Source organism: Balaenoptera physalus (assembly GCF_965194825.1).
Source record: "Balaenoptera physalus genome assembly, chromosome: 7".
Classification (NCBI taxonomy): domain Eukaryota; kingdom Metazoa; phylum Chordata; class Mammalia; order Artiodactyla; family Balaenopteridae; genus Balaenoptera; species Balaenoptera physalus.
In genome coordinates this window covers 3172225-3197305 of record NC_138886.1, presented here as the reverse complement: position 1 = coordinate 3197305, position 25081 = coordinate 3172225, and the positions used below count along the sequence as shown (strand labels likewise).

Genomic DNA, 25081 nt, shown 5'->3' with positions numbered 1-25081 from the left:
TGGGGAGTTCTCGGCCGGGGAGGCAACCAGGGCCCTCTTTCTACCCATGCGCCATGAACAGGGAAACACATAAGAAAACCCACCCCTTCTAACAGAAATCAATCCACGCAGGTGTCTTAACTCAACGGGACACCATCCACATAGCCCGTTCCCCTGGAACTCGGGCTCCTATGACATTCAGAATTCGGAAGGGAGGTCTGAGCTGGAATTTATCTCCACGGCTGACTGAATGCAGGGGCAGGCGGGCGTTTCCAAAATCATGTGGCAGACGTCAAACGTGGCCGGGGTGAGGGTACGTCCAGGCAGGAAGGGGCGTTCTGGGGAGTCGTTTGGGGAAGGGGCTGGCGGTTGGCTTCCCAGGAAGTGTCTACACAGGAAGGGTCTCTCTAACCCCCTTCATGGAAAGCAGGACTCCAGACCCCCTGCCCCTGAGCTTTCACAAAGCCTCCAGGTTGGGGCGATCACACTTGGGGTTCACTGGGAGGTTGGCTGTCAGGGGTCTGGGTAGAAGCTGCTTATCTGCCGGTCATGTCTCCCATCCCTTCCTTTCTCCATGTCTACCCCCAGACCAACAACGCAAGCACCAGCCCAAATATCCACCTTTCCCAGACACTGACCAGCCGTGGGCCCAGGCCAGGGCACAGGGGGCTGTGTACACAGCAGGAGGCAGTGGCCCGTCCACACAGGGCACCCAGAGCCTGGACTGGGGCCAAAGCCACGTTTGGACACACTGTCTCCACCCCTCCCCGTGCCTGCACGTGCTGGGGCCCAGATGCGTGGGTGTGACCGGCCGAGCCTGGCCCGGACACTCCCCGAACACCCCTCCAGCTCAGGCAACTCCGGGAAAGAACCTGGCCGCCACTGTGATCGGCCCTTGGACCTCAATCAAGACAGCTGGGCACACACCACAAACTGCCCCCACCTCCCCGATCCCGCAAACCCCCAGGGAAATGCCTGGGGAGGGGACAGCACAGGAGCAGGGACAGAGCTCCTTCGAGGCAGTACTTACAGGAGTTCCTTTCTCCCCAGCTGGTCCGGGAGGTCCCTGGGGCCCAGGTCTCCCTGGAATTCCGATGGGCCCAGCAGCACCGGCCGGACCTCTCTCCCCTGGAGATCCCTGGGGCGAGGCAAGAAAGTGGTTTATTTCAAAGGCTCTCCAAATGCATGGATACAACTTCCTAAAGCACCGCCTGGTCATACCACTCACCCTCTCACTCTAGAGCCCACAATAGCTCCCCAGGGCCCCTTGCAAACACAAACTATCTGGTCTAGCATGTGAGGCTGTGTTTCTGACCCCCTCTTCACTCCCCAACCCATAATTCCACGTCCCTCTACAGTGTCTGAAAACACATCGTCCCTCCGTTAAGTTCTGTCTTTGAATGACCTCTTCTGGGACCCTGGCACCCACTCTGCCCTTTGGGGTCTGCCTGCCACAGAGCATTCACTTGCTGCCCTGCCCCTCCATGCTGTAGGTTTTACAGGCGAGGCTCTGGCCCAGGAGCGGGGCTGACAGGTGGGCACCTGGACTAATTCTAGGGTTCAGCATTGAGAGACCACTGCTGCCCGGGGCGTCGTCCTGCTCCTGGCCCTTATCACAAGGAAAGGCAATATTTTCATTTCCACCTGACTTCCCCGTCATTTTCCCTCTCAAATGGCCCATAACTCAGGGGAAGAGGGGGGCATTTCATGGTCCACCCTCAAACCCAGCCAGGGGCCAGGGGAAGCTCCTGAAGCCCCACAGCTGTAGGTGAGTGAGCGGGCTGTCAGATGGGCTCATTTGAAGGGCAGGGGGAAGTAACGCAGATGTCGCATTTCCATAAAGAGTCAGGCAAGAACAGGGGGTCCATGGGCGTGTCTCTGGAGGGTGGGCACAGCCTCTCGCGGCCCCCGATTCCCCCAGACCACAGCCCAGGGTCTGGAAACTCTGGATCTCCAAGCCTCTTGTAGCTAGACTCAAAGTTGCGGGGGGGCACCTAGGTTAACAGACAGCACAGCTCTGGGGGACAGGCCTCCCACCTGTGCCGGCTCACCTCTGCCCTGGGCAGCCCCAGGTGTGCAGACAGCCCAGCTCTCGAGGCCGTGGAGCTGTGTGTCCGTGCCCCTCCCGGCTGCTCCGGGACCAGACCCACACGAAGCCTCCTCCACAGGCTGGGGGGCCCACGCAGCCCTCCTCCAAACCACCCGGCTCTCCGGCTGTCCTCATACAACACGCCCCCGCCCCGGCCCTTCGTCACCGGCTGCCAGCTCGGGCACACTGTCTACGTCCCTCCCAAGCCCAGCTCCTCCACCACAGCTTTCCCAGGACCCACGCGGGGCCAGGGCAGGCGTGTGTGCTCCCCGGGCCTCGGGACCCCCGTCTTGCCTGCAGAGCAGGTTTGGAGGCAGAGGGTGGGAAAGAGGCTCTGTGCTGAGCCAGCACACTCACCGCGGGGCCTGGCGGGCCGGGGGGGCCTTCGCTGCCTTTCAGTCCAAGCGCCCCCTGCAAAACAACAAGATGTGGGCAGGGCACCGAGGGGAGACCCCCCCCGGGCTGGGCAGCCTCCAGCTCCATCCCCCCCGGCTGGCCCCTCACTCACCACTGGACCAGGAAGCCCTCGGTCCCCGGGGAAGCCACGTAGCCCTGGGGGGCCATCTTTTCCAGGAAGGCCGGCGGGGCCTGGGTCACCCTGAAATCAGAGCCATAGATGAGTTTCCGAGCGATGCCGGGGTTAATGGGGAGCTGGGCGGGGCCTGGTCTTCCAGATCCGCGCGGGAACTGGGTTGGATGGGGGGCTTCCCCGGGCACTTGGCTTTAAAAGGAACCTCTGAGTCTTGACTTGAATCATTGGTTGGCAGGTCCACGCGCTGGAGCGCAGCCCAAGCTCACACCCGGGGGCCTGTGCGGCGGGCTGGCTCTGCGTGTGGCTTGGGGACAGATTCCGTCCGGGAATCCAGCCGTGCTCCACGGACTCCCGGCCCCCCACCATGTCCTTCGGGGCCACGATGGCTGAGCCGGGGCTGAGGGCCCCACGTCTGCCCTTCTCATGTTATCTGGGGATCCTCGAAAAGTGGGCTCAGGGGGAAGGAGTCCGTGGCCGAAGCATGGGAAGCGTTGCCTTGAAGAGGACTTGCCGCTCAAGACACTTGTCTCAAGCCTGAAACCACATATTCTGAAAAGATTCTCCACCTGAGCATGTACCTTCCCTGAAGTTCACTAAAGCTTTGACATCTTCCAGAATTTTCTCTGGGGTCCAACATGGCAGCATATCGGTCTTCAAACCAGCATGCCCTTGGCTTCCTTTCCAAACTCAGAGAGCTCTCTTTGTGGCCAGACACCTGCTTCTGTATTATACACACACATATGCGTGTAGTTTTTCAAGCACATACATATGTACTCAAGCATATATGCATGCATGCATACGTACGTGTTTGTAATTTTTTCACTATTTGATTACTTCTCAAGTTTAATCTCTTGTATGTGGTCACACAAGGGGCTGGAGAGCTTATCTTTCCTGTGTCCCTCACTGAAAAGCTGAAAAGGGGAAGGCTGTTCATTTTTATGCTAAAACACAGAAAGTTATAACCACCAGCTTGGGGTACCCAGAGTGAGGATAGATATTTTTAATATTTATTCTTTCACCTCTTACAGTGGGCAGTTTTTTAAAGGGTGGCTTTCTGCTAAATCCCATTTAGACACATGAATTGTCAGAGTTTTATCCATTTCTGGGAATGGGTGTGGGCAGCCCAGGGAAAAGGCGGTCCCCAGCCCCTGTCACATCCATCCGGGCGGCAGGTCTGCTCAGGCCCTCCTTCAAAGCGGGCAAAAGCTGAACTAAGTTCCTGGTTTGGGGGATGGATTGGCACGACGAGCATCTGCTTGAGAATTACCCACTCCTCAGAGAAAAGCAGACCAAAGGCCGAAATGGTTCCTTGGGAAAGTCTACCTGGCACAGAGGTCCCGGCCACTCACCTTCGTCCCTTCTTTTCCAGCCAGGCCCGGGAGCCCTTGTTCACCAGGGGGGCCCGGGGGCCCAGGGTGGCCACGCTCACCCATGGGACCAGTTTCTCCCGTGGGACCCTGTTGGGAAAAGTGTGTCAGCCATAAACCGTGTTCAAGGGACACGCAAGGGAGTAACCTTCTCTTCCTAACTCTAAGGACAGCCTGGCCACAGAGGCAAAGGGCCATTGCAAGCCCACTAGACCTCCACATTCCTCTGAAAGTCACCTCCCTCCGGTAAAGATCCAGAAAGGTCAAAGCGAACCAGGTGGGTGATGTTCAACAGCCACTGCCTGGCCCTGTGGTCCTGTGTCTCCTCCCCAGTGAAGTGGGGCAGGGCCTGCGTTTCCCAGGGTGTCACGGGGAAACCAGTGCAGAGAGGGGGAGCGGGGGGTGCGCTCGCATTTCCTGGGTCAGTATCTCATTCACTGCCACGTTCGGTGGGAACTTTCTGAGAAGCAAGGTGACTGCGCCCTGTTCTGCGGCTCTGAGCCTGCAAGCCCGTCCTCACGTTGATCTGCGGGCGATTAGAACAGCAGCCCTGGGTACTGGATCCAGGGCGGGGAATCAGGCTGCATGAATACCTAGGGCTGGGCTGCCCAGGGGGCGGAAGTCAGACTCCCGAGCCAGCCTGGTCTGCCCACGGGGCTGGCAGCCCCCATGGTTCTGCCTGCTCCGTTTATGTCTGTGTCAACAGATCACTCCCCTGCTCTCTGCACCTGGTTCCCTGCACGGAGCACATCTCTAAACAAGTACTACGGGCCTTGTGATGCCCTCTTGGCTGCAGCCAGACCTTGAGAATGGTGGGGAACTTCCGTCCCGAGCGTGGCTCTCTTTCCTGTGTGGGTGGGGACCCAGGACGACCAGTGACACCAGGGGATGCTGTAACTCACCTGAGGGCCGACCACACCCGGGGGGCCTGGGGGGCCGGTCTTGCCTTGGAAACCCTGCGAAGAGAGAGTTGGCACACTGAGATGGCGAAAACGGCCCAAGAGAAGGCTCGCCCCCGCCAACCCTCACCCCACCACCAAACAGTGGACGTCCCAGCCTTCATTTAAAAGGACCATTTGTCTTGTTTCATTTTGCATGAACTTCAGGAAGGTCGTGAAGCCAGACAGGTTAGTTTCACCAGCTGCTTCCCATCGCCCTGCTTTGTGCTGAGAAGTATATTTTAAAACCGTTCATCTTTCTAATGTCACTAAGTGTTCATTTTCTGAGCAGACTTGGTGTCCCCTCTCAGGAGCCACCTCTGGGCTGTATCTCGTCAGTGACTTTGTAGAGACTGTCCTGCTTCTGTCACCAAGGCTCCTGGGGCCGGGCAGGTGGTTTCACTACCATGCCCCCCTGCACTGGTTGAAACCGGGACGCGGTGGGGACTTGCAGCTTTCACAGTGCGGCAGCTGGGAGATATTCTTAGCTCGGTTCCAGAGGAATCTCTTGCTTCTGCTTTGCACAGTGGCACAGAGGCACCCGTCCGGCTGCACTGCACACACCCTCCTCCAGAGGAGACGGCTGACAGCAAAGCAACGCGAGTGTAATTTCCGGCACGTCTACAGAGCACGGCACGTGCCGACAAGATGCTATCGGCAGGTGCCACACGATGCTGGGGAAGACGGCAGGTGCTGTGCCCGGGAGGATTTTAGCGGAAACCCTTAGAGTCTGGAGAGGGAGGTGGTTCGTTGAAAGCCACAGCGAGAGCTGCAGGGTGAGCTGCCCGCGGGGCTGATGAGCGAGGGCCTCTAATTCACTGCACGACGGCCAGCGTGCAGGCGACGGAGGCTTCACACTCAGCCGCCGGACCACACAAACCCACAGCCGACTCGGCTTCTCGGCAGATTCCAGGAGGGCTCCCTTCTTCAGGCCCAGCTGAGCTGCATGCAATGGACTAACACGGCCATGGTCAATGCGGCGTTCCCCGTAGGCAGCCTTTACAGGGTCAGAAACAAGGAACGGTGGACAGGTCGAGGGCACCCCCCGCTCGGCGGGCCGGGCAGCAGTGTCCAAGTGGAGGCAGGAGCCTGGGTGTAAGGCAAGAAAGGCCCCCCGCATGGTCCACTGTGGGGACCGTCCACGGCTGCTGAGGCCGGGATCCGTCTCTAGCCCCTCCTGAGAAACGGGCTTTGCAGTTGCACTTAGGAGATGCCATGACCTCTTGTGTTTCCAGCCTCTACAGAAAGCACAATGCAACACCCCAGGGAAGACCTTTCTGGAGGCGTCTGGACTGGCCCGTGGAGGACATGCCACCCCAGGTGGGTCTGGATGGGGGTGCCCCTGAGCCTACGGGGGCAGCCGGGCGTGGCAGGTGGAGCCGGGAAGAACCTGTCCTACTTTCCCAGCAAAAATAAGCAGCTTAATTATTTTGCCAGCCTCTTCCCAGAACAAGGCAGAGGGGGAAAAGCACACACTATGCAAAACCTTCCATCTTCTCTCCTCAGAAAAGCATTAGAGAAAAATATGCAAAGCTAGGAATGTTTTCATTTTTCTCTACAAACAAAAGAGCAAAGTAATCTCCATTTATCAGCCACGGAGCGCTGTGCAGAATGCCAGGATGGTACAATTAGAAGACGTTTCATCAGAATGAGCCAAAAAGGGACAAAGGGATTTTTTTAAGCAGTCACCAAGAACATATTCAATGTGCCATGCAAAATGCACTTTCACGAGGGGACTGCTCTTCCTGGGAGAGTCCGTCAGAGACCTTTGGCCACAAGGACACCGGGTGCAGAGACAAGGGGGCCTCTCGGTCACTCTCCACCAATCTGGTGACAGGGACGTCACCAGGCGCTGTGAGTCCCCAACTGTCCAAGGCCTGGAGCCCCAAGGTCACAGGTTTGCCCACGCCCTTCCGGGGCACAGGCCTGGAGGGGACACAGCGTGAAGCTGGGCCCAATCCCCAGTGGTTCCCGGGACCAGAACGTGATCACATTTCCGATAAATGCTTTTCCTAGAACTAAAAAATGCGGGTGTCCTTTAAGTCCAGCTGACAAAGGCTGGAACGGGCAATGCTTCAAGTCAGGGCAAGGTCAAGGAGAGCCTGTGACAGCAGAGACGCTGGCCCTGAGCACAGCCAAGGGCCCAAACTCCACCCTGACCGGCCACCTGTCCTCCTTCCTATAAAAGGGGACTTGGAAGGAGCCCTCCAGGCCCCCAGTCGTCAACCCCGAGGCCGGAAGGGCCTGGACAGACAGAGCTGGGAGCGGCATAAAATAACCAAACGACAGACGGAGAATCTTCCCAACTACTTTTCCAGATCAGATGCACATAGAACAAACCGGCCACACTCAGACTGCTGCGGGAGGAAGGACAGGCGGCTGCGCTGGGTTTTTGTTTGTGTCACGATGGTTTCACGTGTGACCTTGGACCAAACTGGCCAGGATGAACTTTGCAGCCGGCGCCTGCCTTTGCACACAGAGGTGTCACAGGGTTGCTGCCTGCGCTGGGCTCTCCCCGAGGCCACAGAAGATGGCCCGGCCCTCAGGGCCTTTCCCGAGGCTGACCGCCTCCCATAAGCTGATGGGCAGCGAAGGCCAGGTCCTCCGGCCCTGCCCATACTCACCGTCTCTCCTCTCTGCCCAGGGTGTCCCGGGAGCCCATCCTTGCCTGGAGGCCCCTGAAGAAAACAAAGGAAGGGAGTTTCATTTTGTTCTGAGACGCACACACCTTCAGGGTTTTGTGCTACACCAGGCAACAAAAGCTACCATTTCATTTCCAAGGTAATGACGGCAAAGTCACGGTGACAAGTACCACGTGGGACCCAGGGTCTGGGCAGCGTCCCCTTGAACGCTCACAACCACCCCGAGGGTCACCGTCATCTCCCACGGGGAGAAACCAAGGCAGCGAGAGGTCAGCAGCTCCCTGAGGTCCAGCCAGTGGGAGGTACAGGAGGATCAAGTCCGTCCGTTTCAGAAGCCAAACCCCTCCCTAACCCCTGCCCCCAAGCCAGCGCCGTTAGGCAATAACTCCAATCATGAGGGGTTTTTCTTTCTCAGAGGAAATATATTGTGTCTGTTGTGAGTTGAATTGTGTCTCCCCCGAAATAGGCTGAGGTCCTAACCCCTGGAAGCCGTGACCGTGGCCTCGTGTGGAAATAGGGTCTTTGCAGATGTGATCAGGTCAAGGTGAGGTCCGAATGCATTAGGGTGGCCCTGATCCAGTGACCGGTGGATCGAGACAGAGCATTGGAAGACACAGACGGACAGAGAGGCCAGGCGAAGATGCAGGCGGAGATCCGGGTGAGCATCTGCAACTCAAGGGCGGCCGGCAGGCGCCAGAAGCTGGGCGAGGCCTGGGACAGATTCTCCCCGAGAGTCTGCAGAGGAGGAACCAGGCCTGCCCACGCCTGGATTTTGGACTTTGGCCTCCAGACTGTGAGAGAACACCTTTCTGTGGTTTTAAGTGACCGGGTGTGCGGTCATTTGTTATGGCAGCACTAGCGCCCTAAGACAGTACCAACTAGAGAATCGTGATGGTCTAAGTGAAAGAGGGGTCCGTGCTCCCCAAAAGCAGCTCCCTCCAGCCAGAGCTTCCGGGCAGGTCTCCCTCCCCACCCGCCGGCTGCCAGGAGGCTGCTGGAGCCTCGGGGAAGGACCAACATCTCTGGGAAATCCTGGGCCAGCCCCACAGGGAAAATGCAGTACTCACCGGGGGACCCTTTGGTCCAGGGAACCCCGTGGGTCCTTGGGGTCCGTTGGGTCCCTGAAGACAGAGAATGGCCAGTATGAGGACAGACAACTCCCCAGCACGTGGGGAGCCCAGCAGCCCTCACCGTCGGCTCTCTGAGCACAGGCACCAGGCATGATTTACCACTGCTCCCCATGACTTTTTCTCTATTTTTTCCAGCCCTTGCCCTCACCGATGTGAAAAGAAGTCCAGTCAGGGGACGAGGAGGCCAGGTCACAGAGCAAGGTCCCTCGGGGCAGCACGGGCCCAGGACCCAGTGTCCTGACATCTCAGCCACTGCCCCCCCCCAAACCCCAAGGCAAGGGCCAAGTGGATGGGCTCTCCATCTCCAAATGACAGAAGACTTTACTCCCAGGGAAGGCTACCTCTGACCCCCTTTCCATTTTAGGAAAACCCTCTCCTTCGGCAGAGTCAAAGGCTAGCCTCCCTCTCCCCCGCCCACTGAGGAAGAAATGCAGGGGGGCTGTTTAAGGCAGGCTGCTCTCCTGCAGATGTTCCTGGAGATGTTTCTGGGATGTGTCCAGATGCTTACCCGTTCACCCGGAGGGCCGGCCGGGCCATCGCCTCCAGAGTTGCCCTGGGAAGGGAGGGAAAGATCGAGAAAAGCTTATTATTATTTCTACTATTACTATTTTTCATGAAAAGACTCTGGCCCATGACATCATCAGAAGTTCAGGGTCACATACAGCATGTGTGCCCTTCTGGAGGTTCACCCCACTGGATTCTCAGTAAAAAGCCAGGCCGTGGCTCCCAAAGGCCACCTGTCCCCTTGTTTCTACAAGCACACCTGACACTGAGCCGGCATCCCCGGGGCTGTGACATTCCAGGAGAACACTCTCCCGCTGTGGGACAAAGGCCACGCTTCCACCAGGGGGTGCAGCCCAAACTCATGAGAAGACGGGACACAGGCCCCATCCCAGGGCCCACCCGGCACCGGGCAACGGCTGAGCGTTAAGTCAGCCTCCGGCGAGCGTGATCGTGGCTCAGAGCTCATCAGGGAAGGATGTGTGTAGCCCCCGGGCTGGCACATCTGCCTGGCTCTGCACCTCGGCCAGCAGCGGGCCCATCTCCTTCGCAGGAATGCACTTTGCAAATCACATCCTGGACAGGACAGGACAGGACCAGCCTGCCTGGCCGAGGTTTGTTTCCACACTGATGGTGGCCAGGTCGGGGTTGGGGTGGGTGGTGGATTGGCTTCAAGGCCCCAGGGCGGGAGGAGGGTATCGAGAGGATCTTTCACCAGGGCAGGAAGAACTTTCTTTAGAATCCCAGCAAAGATGTCTCTGCAGCTTCCAAACCCCTTCTCAAGAAAAGAAATGAGACCTCCCCATCAGAACTAGGGCGGGGGGGGGGGAGCGGTGCGGAATCTGTCCAAAGCCTGGCTGGGCCTGACCTCCTGGAGCTGCGGGGCTTCTGGCTGGAAAGTTCCACGGGGGGATGGCCCCGGGCAGCCTCTGCCACATGACTCAACCTGACCTAACTCATCCAAGGGCTGGTGGAGGAGACCAGCTCCATCTTAAATACCTCCAAGAAAACTTCTTTCTTTATCTTTTCAAGTGAGAAAGGCCATGGGGCACCCTCTGGTGCTTGACATTTTGGTGCATCAAAAACTTTGGTCCATCCCGGGGCCACAGAGGATACTGAACACATACCTTGGGGCCAGGCTTCCCAGTGATGCCTCGGGGACCTCTTTCACCCCGTGGACCCTGGACAAACAGGAAACAAGACAGGTTGGCTCCAATCCTCGGCGTCCTTGACGCCTCCTTCCCCCCCCACCCCCCACACCAGGCATGCTCCCCACAAGCCACTCCCAATCTGGAAGATGGCCCTCACGCCCAGGGTTACCGTTGGGCCTCGTTGCCCCCGAGGTCCCGGCTTCCCAGGTGTGCCCTGGAATCAGAGAAAAAGGGCGTCGGTCAGTCACTTGACACACCTGTCACTGTCTGGGCGGTGGCCCCTCTCCTGGGTGATGGAGAGACCACGCGAAGTCAGAAGCTAGGAAAGACCACCCTCCTTATCTTTATTTTAAAGGAAGACTTTTCAGGGTGACAGAATTCACTGCACATCCAATACACACAGCTTTGTATTTCTGTACAAGGCCTGTTGAAATCCAATTTTCTTCCTGCCGCCTCATGGCTGTTCACCATGCTTATCTGGTTTCCTTCCCTCAAAGCATCTACCCCTCCCTCCTCCCCCTTCATCCCTCTCTCTCTCTCAGCAGGGGTGGGGGGAATCATTATTACAAGAAAAGAGAAGGAAGTCAACCCCTTTCCTACATAATTTACTTTTGCTACAGTTAAGGATATTAGCCATAAAATTTTCAACAGGCTCTGCAGACGAACAAACTTCTAATTTAATACATAAATCATATATCCGAGAGTCATTTGCTTCTCTTCTAATAGAATTTAGACTCCTTCTTTCTCAGTGGTTTTGCATTTTCCAAACCAAGGAAAACAAATGCACTGCGTTGGTTTTTTTCTAAAGCAAATATATAACAGCCGGTAAGTGCAGTTTACCTACAGCACATGGAAGTAATGGATTGATCACGGCTCCTGTATCTCCACCTCGTCTCCATTCATTTTCCAGAATTATTTTTTTTTTCTGGTTTCTAACGATAAAGCCCAAGATGGATGTGTATTGCTAAAGGCCACCTGATACATTTCCTCTCACCACCTTTCATTCATTCGCTGCCAGAATCAAAACTGCTTTCTAGAGCCTCCACTTTGAAATGAATTTAATAAAACCTGTTATGATAATGAGGTAATTATGATGCTTTTTAAAGATGCACTCTGGTCTCGCTGCTTTCATTAGATGACGATATCTTTTGGCTTCAAATAAATATTTGCCTACAAAAATTAATGAAACGTCTGCTTTCTTCAAATGATGGGCTTTCACCAGCAGAGACACTGTGACCCACCCGGGTGACTCCCTGGCATTTGCGGGCGAGTCCAGCTGGCACGTCATCTCACGCCCAGCCTCCACCCAACACCACGACCCGGATCGCAGTTCTGACCTTGTCACCTGAAAGGCTCTGGGTTCCAACCTAAACTAACTGTGCCCCGGGCACTGGGAGCAAAACAAGAGTCTCAGCCACGGAGTCTGTCAGGCCTCCCAGGTGGTGCCGTGCTCTCCAGGTTTCCTTGTAAACGAACCCAGAGTTTTGCATCCCGGTGACTTACGTCACTGAACAGAAGGTGCCCCATCCACGGCTTCCTTAACAGAATCTCCCGTGAGCACTTGTCCTTGTGTCCTTGTGGGGGAGGCACGGGCCATCCCAGAACTAGCCTCGCTCGAGCCAAGATGCCCGACGCAGGTGGCAGAAGCCTCCGGTCGCTGGTGGTGTTCCTAAGGGGTTGGCTCTTCCCAGGCAGGGCCGGCTGGGACCCCGCCTTGGCCCGGGGTACAGGCCAGTGACAGGGACTGACTGTCGATTGCTCACATGACAGCCAGCTGTACGTGGAATCCACAGCCAGCAGTCCCCCAACCCAGCCAGCGCCTCCGCAGAGGATGAGGCGGACAGAAGGGAGGCACACGCGTATCGGCACACACGCCACCCGTCACGCTGAGCTTCCTAGCACCTGGAAGTATCCATCGGACCAGCATGTCCACAAGGAGAGTGAAACGACCTCTCCAGAGAAGCACAGCCCGCCTGCTCCCTTCCCATCCGCTCCCCACACCAGAGCGGGGACCAGAGCTACTCTGAAAACCTCCCACGTTGCTCCCCCGATGAAAGCCTGGGTGGGTCCCCAGGGCCTGGGATAAAGAGCACAGGTCAGCTGTTCACCCCCCAGGCCTCGGCCTGCAGGGGCAGCCATGGCCAGCCTTCCTTCCCCTCCTCCCTGCCGCCCTCCCCACTTAACCCACACAACTTCTGTCCCTCCTTGGGTCCCAGGGATGTCACCGCCCCCAGGAGGCCTCCCCTGACTGCCGGCTTAGGCTCTTCCTCCTGGGAGACACCCCGATTCACCTGTCTTTCTTCACGCTCATCACTCATGAGCGGGCCTCTGGGTGCCCTCTCTGGGCGGCAAGGTGCCCAGGGCCCGGTACTTCACAGGATGTTAGAAGCACCTGCTGTAGAAGTGAATGAGCTCTCTCCAAATGGCCCCAGTCACTCTGAATTCCAAAGCCAAGGAAAGGTGGGGACAGTCACACCAGTGACCGCCGGGAGAGTCCTCCATTCACCACGGCTCAGGAGACCAACGGCGCCAGACAGATCACCAAGCAGAGGGTCTGGCTTCCCTCATGATGTCGGCAGGGGTGAGGGGCTCCCGTCCGGGGCTGGGCTGGCTGCCTGGCTGCTCTAGACTGGTCTCAGCTTCTGTGTTTCGCCTCCAGCCTCTGGAGTGCAGAAGCGGCCTGAAGACGGACACCTGGGGCCCCCGCCCCAGGAGGCCTGGAGTCTGACCTCTATGCTCTGGGTCCCGCCGTTGTCAGCCCACAGAGCCGTCCCCCTCCTCCTCAACCGTGAAACAGGATGGGGGACCACCGGCACCGAGGGCACAGAACTTGTGCTTCTCACCACCTTCCCCACTCTTCCCGTGGTTCCCATCCAAAGTGTGATCATCGCCACGTGGAATTCCCGTGGATGACGTTTCAAATGCAGCGGCGCCTTCGGTCAAGTGCTCCATAGGGATGCTTGGCATCCTGGGGCCTCGGCCCCTCTCACCTCCACCACCACACACCCTGGTCCCCGTCCTCCACCCCTGAGGCGGGTTTCCTCTGCCCCCTGCCCCTCCCAGGCTCTGCCCCTTACTCAGGCCTCCTCCTCCAGGTCGGCGCCGACCCCCTACCTAAAATCGCAATTTTCCCCTGAATTCCCTCCCTGCCCATCCTGCCTTATTTTTTGCCAGAGCACAGACCAGCATCCGCCTCGCCATCTGCTTCACTTACTGATTTGTCCACAGTCCCGGCTCTGGAAGGTGAGCTCCCCCAGGGCAGGGATTTGGGCTTTTCCTGCAGTGTCCCCACCCTGGGCTCACAGAGCACACGGGACACATGGGCAAGGCAGACGCTCAACAAACAGTTTGCAGGAACAGACAGACACAGCGACATAAGAACAAGCCTGTAACTCAGTTTGACGAGGACGAGAGAGCAGGACGGGCACCGACGCTGCAAGTTCAAAACCACGGGGAAAGGGCTGCAGGAAGGCCACCGCCCCTGGAGACACTTCCCCCTGGGTTCCTCAGGGCCCCCACACACTCCATCCTCTGAGCCAAGGACGGCGAGGGTGCTTGTGGGCAGACAGCCTCGGAGTGGAGACCTGGGGAGATCTGGAGTCCAGGGCAGGAGAGCCAAGGTGGATTCCTCCTTCCTTCCGTGGGGAAGGTTCCAGAATAAAGGCATCTGTCTCTCCGGAGGGAAGGATGGGCAGACGTGCCGTAAGTGCTGAGTCTCGTGACTCCAGGGTCCTCTCCTGGGTGCAGGGACACGGGGAGCCCACGGCTAAGCAATGAATGCTCGGGGTCTCAGACCCGGGGGCTTGTCCGTCTGCCAGGACGTGCACTAAAACGGTGGCACTAACTTGTTCGCTGCAAGCAGGGTGATCTCAGACGCTTCCTGGGGACAGACGTGGCCATTTTCCCCTGGATCCTGGGGGGCACTGAGCCCCCCCGTGCCCCAGGCACATTTCTCCCACAGTGAACAGCCGTGTGCGCCTGTCATGCTTGACCACGGCCCAACCACTCCCTTCTGGAAGAGCTGGCAACTTTGCCATCCCAGCTCTCTCTAAATGCTGGCGGCCACGCCCACCCACGTGGCCACGATACGGCCACAGGCAACTCGACAATCCCTGTAAATCCCGGAGTAGATCGCTTCCTCGGGGTGTCCAGGTTTCAGGCCCCAGGAACCACGTCCGAACCTCAGAACAGGAGGAAGTCTCCTGGCCCCAGGCCCCCCTGCTTTCCAACAACCCGTTTTCAGTGGTGACCCTGGTGACCCACGTGCTGACGCGCTGGAACGACGGCCCGTGAGGGCCGGGGGGCATTCCGGGCATCTGCCCAACCTTCTCAGCTCGGGAGCGGGGAGGCGGAGAAGCGTGAGGGGCAGAGGAGGGGAGCAGAGCTTGGACCAGAGTGCCAGCCTGGATCTGCAGTCCAGCTCCGCCACGGCAGGGCCTGTGGTCACACCACGTGACCCCCTGTTAACCGTCATGACCCCTTTTGGGGGTTCTCACGGCAACGTGGTGCGGAAAGCCCTGTGCTCTCCACAAGCTCAGGGGCTGCCCACCCTGTCGCCCCGCGGTTCCCACGCCTTTACCAGACCCTGGACCACTTTTCTCAAATGACAGTCTTTCCCTAAAGACACTAGTCAGACTGTCCCTACAAGGAAGAACTAGACAGACAGGTAGGCAGGTAGATGATGGACACACAGACAGTTACAGATACAGACACAGACACAGACATGATATAGACAAGACATGCATCTAAACACTGCAGATACAGACACAGGTGCAGACACATCTAGATACCGATACAGACAAATAGATAAAGGTCGCCCTGTGGTTACGCTGTTGACTTGCACTCAGCAAAGTCCCCGTTTTTCTCTTTTGTGAGCCTGGCAGACACGTTCGTGTGCGTGGATTTTGGATGGCTGAGGTCTTCCTCCCTGCTTTCAAGAGCTCTCACTGTCTCTGCTCAAACGCAGTAACATTAGTTTGTAGCAAGCGCTCCGAGGAGGGGAAGCCCGTCCGTCTGTGTGTGGGGGGCCAGCCTGGGGCGGAGGGGACCGGGCTGGGCCCAGCGTCTTCCCCAGGCCTGCTCTGCACACACCCCACACGCCTGCGGACCAGGCCGCCCAGAGTCCAAAGGCCCAAGAGGACCCTTCCTATCCTGTTCGGCCGCGTGGCAGCGCTCAGGCAGCCTCCCGTGATTTCCCTAAGCAGCGCTCAGGGCAGCTCCTGCAGGAGGGCCTGGGCCGGCAGGGGGCTGGGAGGACGGCTCCCCCAGCCTGAGCCCTCAGATCACCTTCCCTCAGGGGGACAACAGAGGGAAGCAAAGCGCGTGGCACCTGGCGGGGTCCCGTGACAGCGGCAGCGTGGGAAGAGGAGGAAGGAAGCGCCTTGACCCTGGGTGAGCAGAGTCCGTGAGATACACAGCAGAACTCCTTTCCTTCCTTTTCAACTTAGCCCGGAGGGAAAGTCACTTGGGCTGAAAGAGGAGAATCTGGGTTTCGCCAGTGACCCCAAAAGAGCTGTCGGGATGGAGGCTGTGCATGAGAAAGCGCTGTTTTCTCAGCACGCCTTCCTCTCCGGCCCGCTGCCCTTTCTACTGCGGCACTGCCCCGCCCAGGGGTCCAAGAGTCACCAGCGCTCAGTGGACAGGCTTAAGGTCAGCTGTTCCAGAAAGCAGTTTTGGCAGCAAAGTGGGTGCGAAATAAACAGGATGCATTGGAGAATATACCCGCGAAATACCAAGGCAGCAGAACAAGCCGCCTGAGCAGAGGCCAGACCGTCCTTACCCGGCCACCCTTCTCTCCGTTGGCGCCAGGAAATCCAGGAAATCCGATAGAACCCTGAAAGAGAGTTAATTAGGGAAGAAGTCTGAGAGCCTGATCAGGAGGACAAGCTATGCTGCCTGTGCCAGCAGGAAGAAGAGTCTGTTAGGGGTCATAGTCTCGGACCGAACCCATCCGCTGCCCACCACCCACCATCCATCCACCTGTCTACCCACCCCCCACCCATCCACCCACCATCCATCCACCTATCTGCCCACCCACCATCCACCTATCTACCCACACCCCCATCCACCCACCATCCATCCACCCACCATCCATTCATCATCCAACCATCCACCCACCATCCACCCACCTATCTACCCACCCACCACCCACCTATCTACCCACCATCCATCCACCTGTCTACCCACCACCATCCACCTGTCTACCCACCCACCATCCATCCATCCACCATCCACCCATCCATCCATCCATCCATCCACCTATCTACCCACCCACTATCCAACTATATACCCACCCACTATCCAACTATATACCCACCCACCCATCCATCCACCATCCACCCACCATCCGTCTATCCATCCACCCACCCACCCAGCCATGCATTCATCCAGCAAATCACCCACCATCCATCCATCCATCCATCCACCATCCACCCATCCACCCACCATCCACCCATCTACCCACCCACCACCCACCATCCATCCACCATCCGTCTATCCATCCACCCATCCATCTATCCATCCACCAAACCACTCATCCACCCACCCGCCTACTCAGTATTTCCTGAGCACCTCACAGACTCCAAATCTAAAAACCAGAACTGAATCTTAACCAGGCTTCCCCTTTCTCCCTCTCTCCACACCCTCCTCTCACACACCCATCTCTGCAAAACACTGGTGTTTTGGAAGAAAAGGGAACATGTGCCACTCAGATTAACTGGAGATGACGTGTGAATGTCACGTTTATGACATTTGTTTTCTGCACCTTGTTGCCATGTTTTGTTATCTTCCCAGAACACCTCTAAATAAAGCACGGCAGCTTATAAAGTCAGAAATGAATGCAAATTTATGCACCGACTGTGGCCTCGCACAGCTCTTTAATTCTAGAACTTTACAAGGTGCACACAGGCAGGGATGCATTTAAGGGCTTTGATTGGACGAATACCCAAACACTTACCACGTGAGCTCCCAGTGACACCGTCTAAAGCATTTCTTCAGCACGTCTCTACTCTCCGCGTGACTTAAAATCCTGACCTGAACGTGTGCTTAGACCCGGAAAAGTTGACCGATGTTCAAACCTTGAACTTCTCCCAGGGTGCTGAGCTTTGCCAAGCCACCCACGTGCCCGCCTGCCTGCTCCAAATAGGAGACTGTACCGAGCTTCAGGGCGGGAAAACCTGGGATGCAGGCTTCACAGTGCTCGGCTCAGGAGCTGGGTCACCGCCCAAGGACTGTCCAAACTGCCTGAGCAGCTTCAAGGTTCTGCCCTCATCTTTCCAAAAAGCTGCCTGAATTTGATCTATATTCTCTCCCTACTCCCGTCTCTCCCAAACTCGTCCTCTCTCTCCTCCCCCAAAAGGACACGCATTTCAGGAGAGCAAATGGGTCCATCAGCCTCTCTTCCTCCAAATACAGTGGACAGCACTGCAGTCAGTGACTACATCGCTGGCAGATACTAAACGAAACTCCTGTTTCACAGCAAATGATCTCCCCTGCACGGTGGCTGTGGATTCGGCTGCTGAGTGGGGGCCTTCGCGTTCCACAGGAAGGACTGATGTTAAGCATTGCCATCAGTAGCAAAGAAATACCTAGAGCTGCAGCCCAGTCCACGGGGCCTTTCCTCTGTTAACAAGCGGGGTGTCCAGAGGCCTGAAGCCCAAGGAGGGCAGGACGCACGGACGCAAACCCGAGAGACCCACGAGTTCTCTTTTGCTGTTAATTATGTCTCTAGTGAAGGCAGCTGGTTATTTTTTAAGGAAGAACCATGAATAATAAAAGGTGAGATTTAAAAAAAAAATGTTTTAAATGATTTGCAAAGCCTCAAGGAGCTGTTACACATAAAATAAAGCATGATTTCCTATAAGAAAGGTTTCATCTTTCTTTTATGCTCAGTTATGAGCAGATAACTTCTGGATCTGCAGGGTGAGTTAAATCTGAGAGAGGTACACAAGTTCTGGGTGTGGAGAAACCAGTGCACAACGGTCCCCCCGAGGCCAGGGGCACTGAGGATACGAGGTGCAGCCCACGCTCAGCTGGGTGGTCCCCTTCTCTGAAAAGGCTCACCTAACTGTCCAGGCCCCTCCTTCTGACTTAGCCGAATTACCGCAGACGGTGGTGAATGGGGCAGAACCGAGACCCAGCTACTGTGCCCTTCTGCTTTGTCGCAGCAGCTACGCCAGGGAGGGCAAAGGGGTGATAGTGTGCGGGGCAGGGAGACGCCAATTGTCACATCTAACAAGGTAGTTAGTACGTTACCTTTGGCCCTTGTCTTCCTGGGTAGCCGGGCAATCCTGGGACTCCGAGTTTTCCCTGGGGAAATAAAGGAGGTGCATTTCACTGCCAGCTCTGTGCTTCTCTTGAGCAGAGAGAAAGCGAGCGTGTCTTGGCAGGAGACTGGAGCAGGCTGGAGTCTCCAAAGGCCGAGGACACGGTCATCACGGAGAGCGCCGTGCCTGGTTTCAAGCAGAGGACCCTCGAGCAGGGATGAACGCCACTGCTGAAATAATAGTGGGTGCAGGCAAACGCTCCAAATAAAGGAAAAGAGTTCTTTGTCTGTGACATTTTGTTCAATCCTTCTGTAAAAGAGTTCCAGCCTTGGGGCAGGACAGGGCGGGATGTTTGGGCCACTCAGAGCCGGTTCCTGTTCGGGGGCTGAAGGTAGGGGGTAGGGGAGCAAGACAAGGGTGGGCGGCCTCCTGCAGGTGTAAGAGCAGCTGTCAGGAGCCCTAAGCCCGGCCCGCCCCGCCGCAAAACAGGGTGCACGTGGTTGCCAAGCTCAGACCCCGAGCTTTGTGACCAGCGGGAGGAAGGAACTCTTCCAGGAGTGGATTTGGGGACGAGGGTGCTGGGTGGAGTCAAGGGGCAGGAGCCACGTCAGGTCTCGCACCAGCTCCCACCCGGGGCTCAGCCTGACCAAGCCACCGCCTGGACGCCCAAGACCATCGGGAAGAGACTGTCCCCGGGAAGCGGTCAACCTCCTGTGTCACGTACCTTCTCCCCAGGGGGTCCCAGAGGACCCGGGTCGCCATTCGGACCTCCACGACCCTTGGGGCCTTCGGGACCGTCCTCCCCTCTGGGACCAGGTGGGCCGATCTCCCCCTGCAGTTCAGAAAGAGAAGGTGAAGGAGACCCCCAGAGTCTCTAGCCCCCCAAGGTCCCCCCCACCGTCTGGGAGTGAGGGGCCGGATCCCAGGCCAGGACGGTAAGAGCCGCTGGGCCCCCTCAAGCAGACGGACCCTCGTCCTCGCACTGAGGAGACCAGGGCTCTGCTGAGCGGCCGCTGCCCCTCGGGGCCCACACTCAAGCCCCCACTCTCCTGTTCCCAATGACCTTCTCCCAATCAAGCACCTCTTGGCTAAAATAACTTCGATGACTACGGTAGCCCTGAACTGCTACTTCCCCAAAGAGGGCAGAAGTGCCGTGCATTGCGGGAGTTGCTTTCTTCTCCTGAAGCCCCAGGAGGTATCAAAATGGACCACAAGGCCTGGCTGGGCCACGCCTGGGCGTCATGGCACAAGGGAGACCCACAGGGTGTATCCAGAGACGGAAGAACCGAAATGTCACCTCATCCAACTTCCCCAAGGAACAGGTGGGGAGGCCTGAGCCCACACAAGGAAGAGGGCCTTGGGGGGTGGCCAAGTGCAGCAGCAGGGGCCTGGCCCGGCCTCGGAGTGCCCACCCTGGTCCTCTCTGTCTATTGCTGGGTCCTCCTCTGATCACTGGTTTCCAGGAACAGCTGCAGGACAGCTGCGCAAACCCGCAACAGAAATGTGCGCTGCACGGATAAAGAAAGCTAATGACTCCCTTATTCCCCAGCCCCAACGTGTCTACAGGTCGAGGACTCTCCGTCCCTAAGAGGTGCTTTTTTCGTTCAACAAAAGAATCCTTCCCGTGTTTTCTGAGCACTCAGAAAATTAGGAAATGCCAAGCACTGGGCAGAAATTCCTCTCTGGGAGAAATCAAGACTGAGGAGCCTCGCTGCCCAGCTGAGGAAGTGTCCCCTCCCACCCCACCCCCGTCCATCCTCATCCAATTCCAGCCAGAGGTCCACTCAGGGCACGGCGTGCAACTGCGGAACGTCTTTTGAAAATGCACTCTCCTAGTATGGGCCCAAATGTGTGCATCAAGTCGTTGGAAAGGATGATAAAAGGGACTTTCACCAGCCAGACAGAGAGAGGCCCTCAGAAGTGGGGAGTCGTCACCGCAGAGAAAGTTCTAGAAAGGCTGTCTTCAGCAGCAATATAACTGGGACAGGACTGTGCAATGAACCCCTCTCTTTTATTCCCCTCCCTTCTGACAGAGCGCCAGATCACGTCTGCCTTTTCCGCGTGGGACAAAGCGCCAAGTGTGCAGGCTCTCTGGTCCTGGCAGGTTCTGGTAAGGCATCTGCTTTGTGGGGCACAAGGCGGGCGGCCTGTACGAGAGCACTGTTTCCACGACGGCGTCCGTCCAGGCGTGCATGCCGCTGCCACCACGGCGGGCTCACCGGGGGTGTGGGCACCCCCTCCCTTCTGCCTGGCCTCCGCTCATTCCGAACTTGTCGGGGGAACTTCCAAGTGTCCCCGCGGCAGCAGGCAGCTGGCCCCCTAACCCCACTTCCTGAAGTGCCACCTGCATCACCTTCTCCTCATCTGCACAAAAACACCACCAGTGGCTTTCTGTGGGGCACCAGCCGTGTGGCACACGCCATCCCGCCCCAGCACCCACCAGCTTCCCTGGAGCTGAGGTTAATCATTCCTTAAAAACCAACTAGGTTGTTGCAACCTCTGACAGCCCAGCAGGAGGTCCCGGAACTCAGGGGTTGTCTGGGGGTTCGAACAGCAGCTGAAGTGTTCGGGGGCCAAGACACTCAAGGCGCTGGTCAGGGTGCGGCCCTGCCAGTGACCGGCCAGTGGCCGTGGTCAGGCTGCTACCCTCCCTGGTGCGCTGGGTCGTTTCTGCGACCCCTTCTTCTCTCCCAGACACCTGTCACCCTTCTTGACCCAAAAGAATTGCTCTGCAAACCAGGGTATCAGCCAGAAAAAAAAACAAGTTCCCACTGACCCACTAATGCAGGGCAAGGACACAGGGCAGAGGGGCCAGGTGACCCTGTAAGCAGGGGTTTAGGACCAGGTGCCAGCTGCCATGGCTCCGAGCTGGAAGCTGGGGAGGGGCTGGAAGCTGCCGGCGGCCCAGGAGCCCCCACGGAGGCATCACGTCTGTCCCGAGAAGCTGCCCTGTGGCCCCAGCAGGGCCTCCCGCCCAGCCCACCTTTCCCTGCCCCCAAACACTCACCCGATCTCCCTTGATGCCCATGTCTCCTTTGAAGCCCGGAAAGCCGTCTTCACCCTGCACGGGGGACCGGAGAGAGCCTCGGTCTGTATGAGAAAACCCACCGCCCAGGTCCCCCAACCCAGAGCCTCTGGGCCCCAACACCAGCGCCAGACGTGCTGGGCAGAGGATTCTAAGTGCCCGGCCCCCTGTCCCTTGCGAGATGTGTTCCTGTCAACCCTTTGCATTCTGCGGTTCTGGCTGGCTTTGCAGACTGCAGTGGGAGTGCTGCAGCCCTGGTCACCCTGTTTGAGTTCAAAAGCTCTGCACGGCCGGGCGGTGGGGAGCCCAGCACCCAATCTGTCAGCATCCGTTTCTCGGAGCGTCTCTGTCTCGTCCAAGCATCACCGTAGGCCCAGTAGCGGCTGACGGGCAGATGTTTGAGGAGGGGGAGCCAGTTGGAAGAGCCCCCAAGGGGAATGGGACTGCTGCTGATGGCCTTACGGGGGGGACCAGGAAGAGCTCTCTGGAAGGGACAGGCATCGCCGGAAGGGTCTGGGGACGTGCGCTGTCCCGCCTGCGGGCTGGGCCGAGGACGGGCAGGCGGCCGGCGTCTCTCAGTTACCTAGTCCCGCATTTCACGGGGGAGCTGTACACATTCATGCTATTTGTGAATTGGGGGATTCAAAATGTCAGTGGCCTACGCTCACTCAAGTTCCCAGGGTGGACCTTCCCGGCTCTTGGCCAAGCCCCTGAGGGAAGGAGGGGACACTCACCTTCTCGCCCTTGGTGCCCTTCAGACCTCGGATGCCGTCTGCCCCCTGCGCAAACAGAGAAGAAAAGTGAGCAGCCACAAGCCCGAGCCTCTACGGACCCCACAAAAAACGGGCCTGACCCCCAACACCATGGGAGCCTGAGCGTCCCACACAGACCAGTCCCCTCCCACTGTCCCCAGTCTCGGGAGAGAGAGCTCTGCGGGTGTGCGGGGCGTCGCCCACTGACACCCTGCCCTCCTCCAGAAACATCTCGGTCTCTGCTTGGGGAGCAGAGGGGGCGTGAGGCCTGAGCTCGGGCTCTGGAATCAGGCAGACGGGGTCAGGCCCCCCACACGTGGCCTCGGACGAGGCCCCAGACCTCTGCTCACTTGGAAAGAGCGGGTGATGACAACCGTCCCCCCGTCACTGCTGGGGGGAGGGGGGGGCTCAGGAAGCCCGGGGACAGCGCCCGGCAAATAGCAGGTGTTCAGCGAGCGGAGCTGTGTGCTGTCGGATGATCTTCATTCTCTATCGTTACTAACGTATAATCATACGCTACAACGGTAGTAATAATAGTTACCACTTAACGACACCAGCCACTCCCACTGCCCTCATCACGTCGGCTCGGGACGTTCTCATCCCCGTGCTGAACAAGAGTGTCAGGGCAGGACCAGCCCCCTCCCTGTCTCCCAGGTAAAACCACTCCATCCCTGGAATGGACTTGACAGCCGTGCCCCCCACCTGCCAGCAGGCTGCAGAGCCTGCCCCCGACTGACTGCCAGAAGCTTCCTCAAGCCACCAGTCCAGGGGGCCCCAGAGAGGCCGGGCCTCCCATTCGGGTCCAGCTGAGGCTGCAGCCGGGTCCCTCGGGCTGCCAGCTGCCCTCTTGTAGCAAGAACCTTGCACAGAATTTGCAGTTCTGAGCCTTTTCTCTGAAGCCCAGGAGAGCTGAGAAAAGCTGTGGAGGGACAGAGGGACGGGGCCGGACAGACACAGAGAGCTGGGCTTGGCCTGTGCCCTTGGCTCCATCGGCCCAGGCCATGGTCGGCTTCAGGACAGAGGGGAGGCCAGTTACCCCGAAACCCTGATGTCGGGGTGGGGGGGCTCTGGCACCAGGTCCCCTCTCCCTTGCCAGGCAGGCCAGGTGGGCTTCCCCTGCCCACACACTTCCAGAAAGAAGAGGGTAAGATCCCTCCCAGACCTAAAGTTCTACTGTCTCATGACCCGCCCGAGGCCAGAGGAATGGGGCCAAGGAGACAAACAGACCAGGGTTTCCCAGCCTCGCGCTGTCGCCTTCAGGGTCTGGATAGTTTGTTGTTGCGAGGCTGTAGGGGGTTGGACAGCCTCCCTGACCTCTGCCCTGCCTCTCCAAGCCGAGACGGTCAGAAATGTCTCCAGGCGTCCCTGGGGGAAGACTCTGCCCTGGGTGAGAACCCCTGGGCTAGAGCTCCCGCCATGGCCCTGGTGGTCCAGCGCTCAGGGAGCGAGGTCAGAGGTCACAGAACAGCCGAGTGGAAGGAGTTGCTGGGCCAGTGGCTGTGAGGGCACAGAGGGGGACAGGGCCTTCCCAAGGCCTCCAGTGAGTTCGTACTGGGGGACTTTCGCCAGCCCACGCAGCTCCCGTAGGCTCAGTAAGCGGGTGATTTGATTTGCTGACAGTCAAGCCCAAACAGACCCCTGAGGAAGGGGCAAGTCAGGGGGCAGCCTGGGGGATGCTTAAAGGTCAGTGAGATCAAAGAGCTTGGAGGGGCACTTTTCCCAGGAGGAAGGCAGGGCTCCAGTGGAGGAAAGCTAAGGACCTTGGTCTCTGACGGTGACACCAGGACTTCCCATCCCACCTCCGCCATCAGCGCCCTCCGGGGCTCATCACGCCACGGGCTCTGCAATCTACTTCTCCAATGAAAATAGCGTTCAGTCTTGCTTTTCCTTCCACCCTCCACTTGCCCGTCTAGTGGGACTGCTCATATCACGGATGAATTTTAATCAGACCGACAAGATAAGAGCATTCTCCACAAACATCTCAGGGCAGACACCGTCCCGGCTCACAGAAGCGGCATCATGCGTTGGCCGTGTACGGTGGCTGGCACAGGCTCTTTGTGCAATGGGAATTTGTAAAATAAACACGCACAGAGCTCACACAATCAGCACAGTTGCTAAATCACCGCCCTTATAAACTCACTAGGCAGTGCGTGGGGCGAAAGTCTGCTTCAGAGAGAAGCCGCCTGTCTAAGGGTCCTGACCTGGGGCATCTCTCTGCCCTTGACCTTGGAACATCCCAATTCTGGGAAATGGAAGTCGGAGCCCCTTGGGGTCAGGATGGGGTACTTGGTTAGGAATAAGCAAGTCCAGGGTTGAGTCCTGGCTTCTGCATGGATTTAGGGGTAATTTGGGGTAAGTTACTAAAAACTGAAGTCTTGGGGTTCTGTGTCCTCCACACAGAACCCTGATGTGGAAAAATGCTTGAAAGTATAAAGGACCGCGGACGACACAGGTGGGGACTCTGGAGCTTATGGGTGTGTTCCTGCAAATCCCCCAAGATAAACCAGATGTTTTATGCAAGTTCGTATATATGATACTTCACATCAAATTACAGTCATTTTGAAAGAAAGACCACCCTTAGCTTTCCTGCGGGTGGGAAGCCTGAGATTGAAGACATGGCAGCATCTCCAGCCCAAGAAAGAAGGGCTCTCCCCACACACACCCCTGGGGGCACATCCTTCTGCGTGTGAATGTCCAGAGGGCAGCATCAT

The 25081-nt window shown here is 57.8% G+C and overlaps 1 protein-coding gene across 3 annotated transcripts in view; it reads right to left on the bottom strand.

Annotated features, from left to right (window-relative positions):
• Positions 1-25081, bottom strand: part of COL5A1 (collagen type V alpha 1 chain) — a 159243-nt gene that overhangs the window by 31898 nt on the left and 102264 nt on the right. For all 3 annotated transcript variants that reach the window (XM_082470134.1, XM_082470135.1, XM_082470136.1), the window contains exons 28-42: positions 22353-22397; positions 21601-21654; positions 19318-19425; positions 18583-18636; positions 16109-16162; positions 10499-10543; positions 10306-10359; positions 9186-9230; positions 8615-8668; positions 7530-7583; positions 4870-4923; positions 3950-4057; positions 2577-2666; positions 2426-2479; positions 1010-1117 (exon numbers count right to left, since the gene is read on the bottom strand). In XM_082470134.1, coding sequence (XP_082326260.1) covers positions 1010-1117; positions 2426-2479; positions 2577-2666; positions 3950-4057; positions 4870-4923; positions 7530-7583; positions 8615-8668; positions 9186-9230; positions 10306-10359; positions 10499-10543; positions 16109-16162; positions 18583-18636; positions 19318-19425; positions 21601-21654; positions 22353-22397 — 981 coding nt within the window. The remainder of the gene's footprint in view (positions 1-1009; positions 1118-2425; positions 2480-2576; positions 2667-3949; positions 4058-4869; positions 4924-7529; positions 7584-8614; positions 8669-9185; positions 9231-10305; positions 10360-10498; positions 10544-16108; positions 16163-18582; positions 18637-19317; positions 19426-21600; positions 21655-22352; positions 22398-25081) is intronic.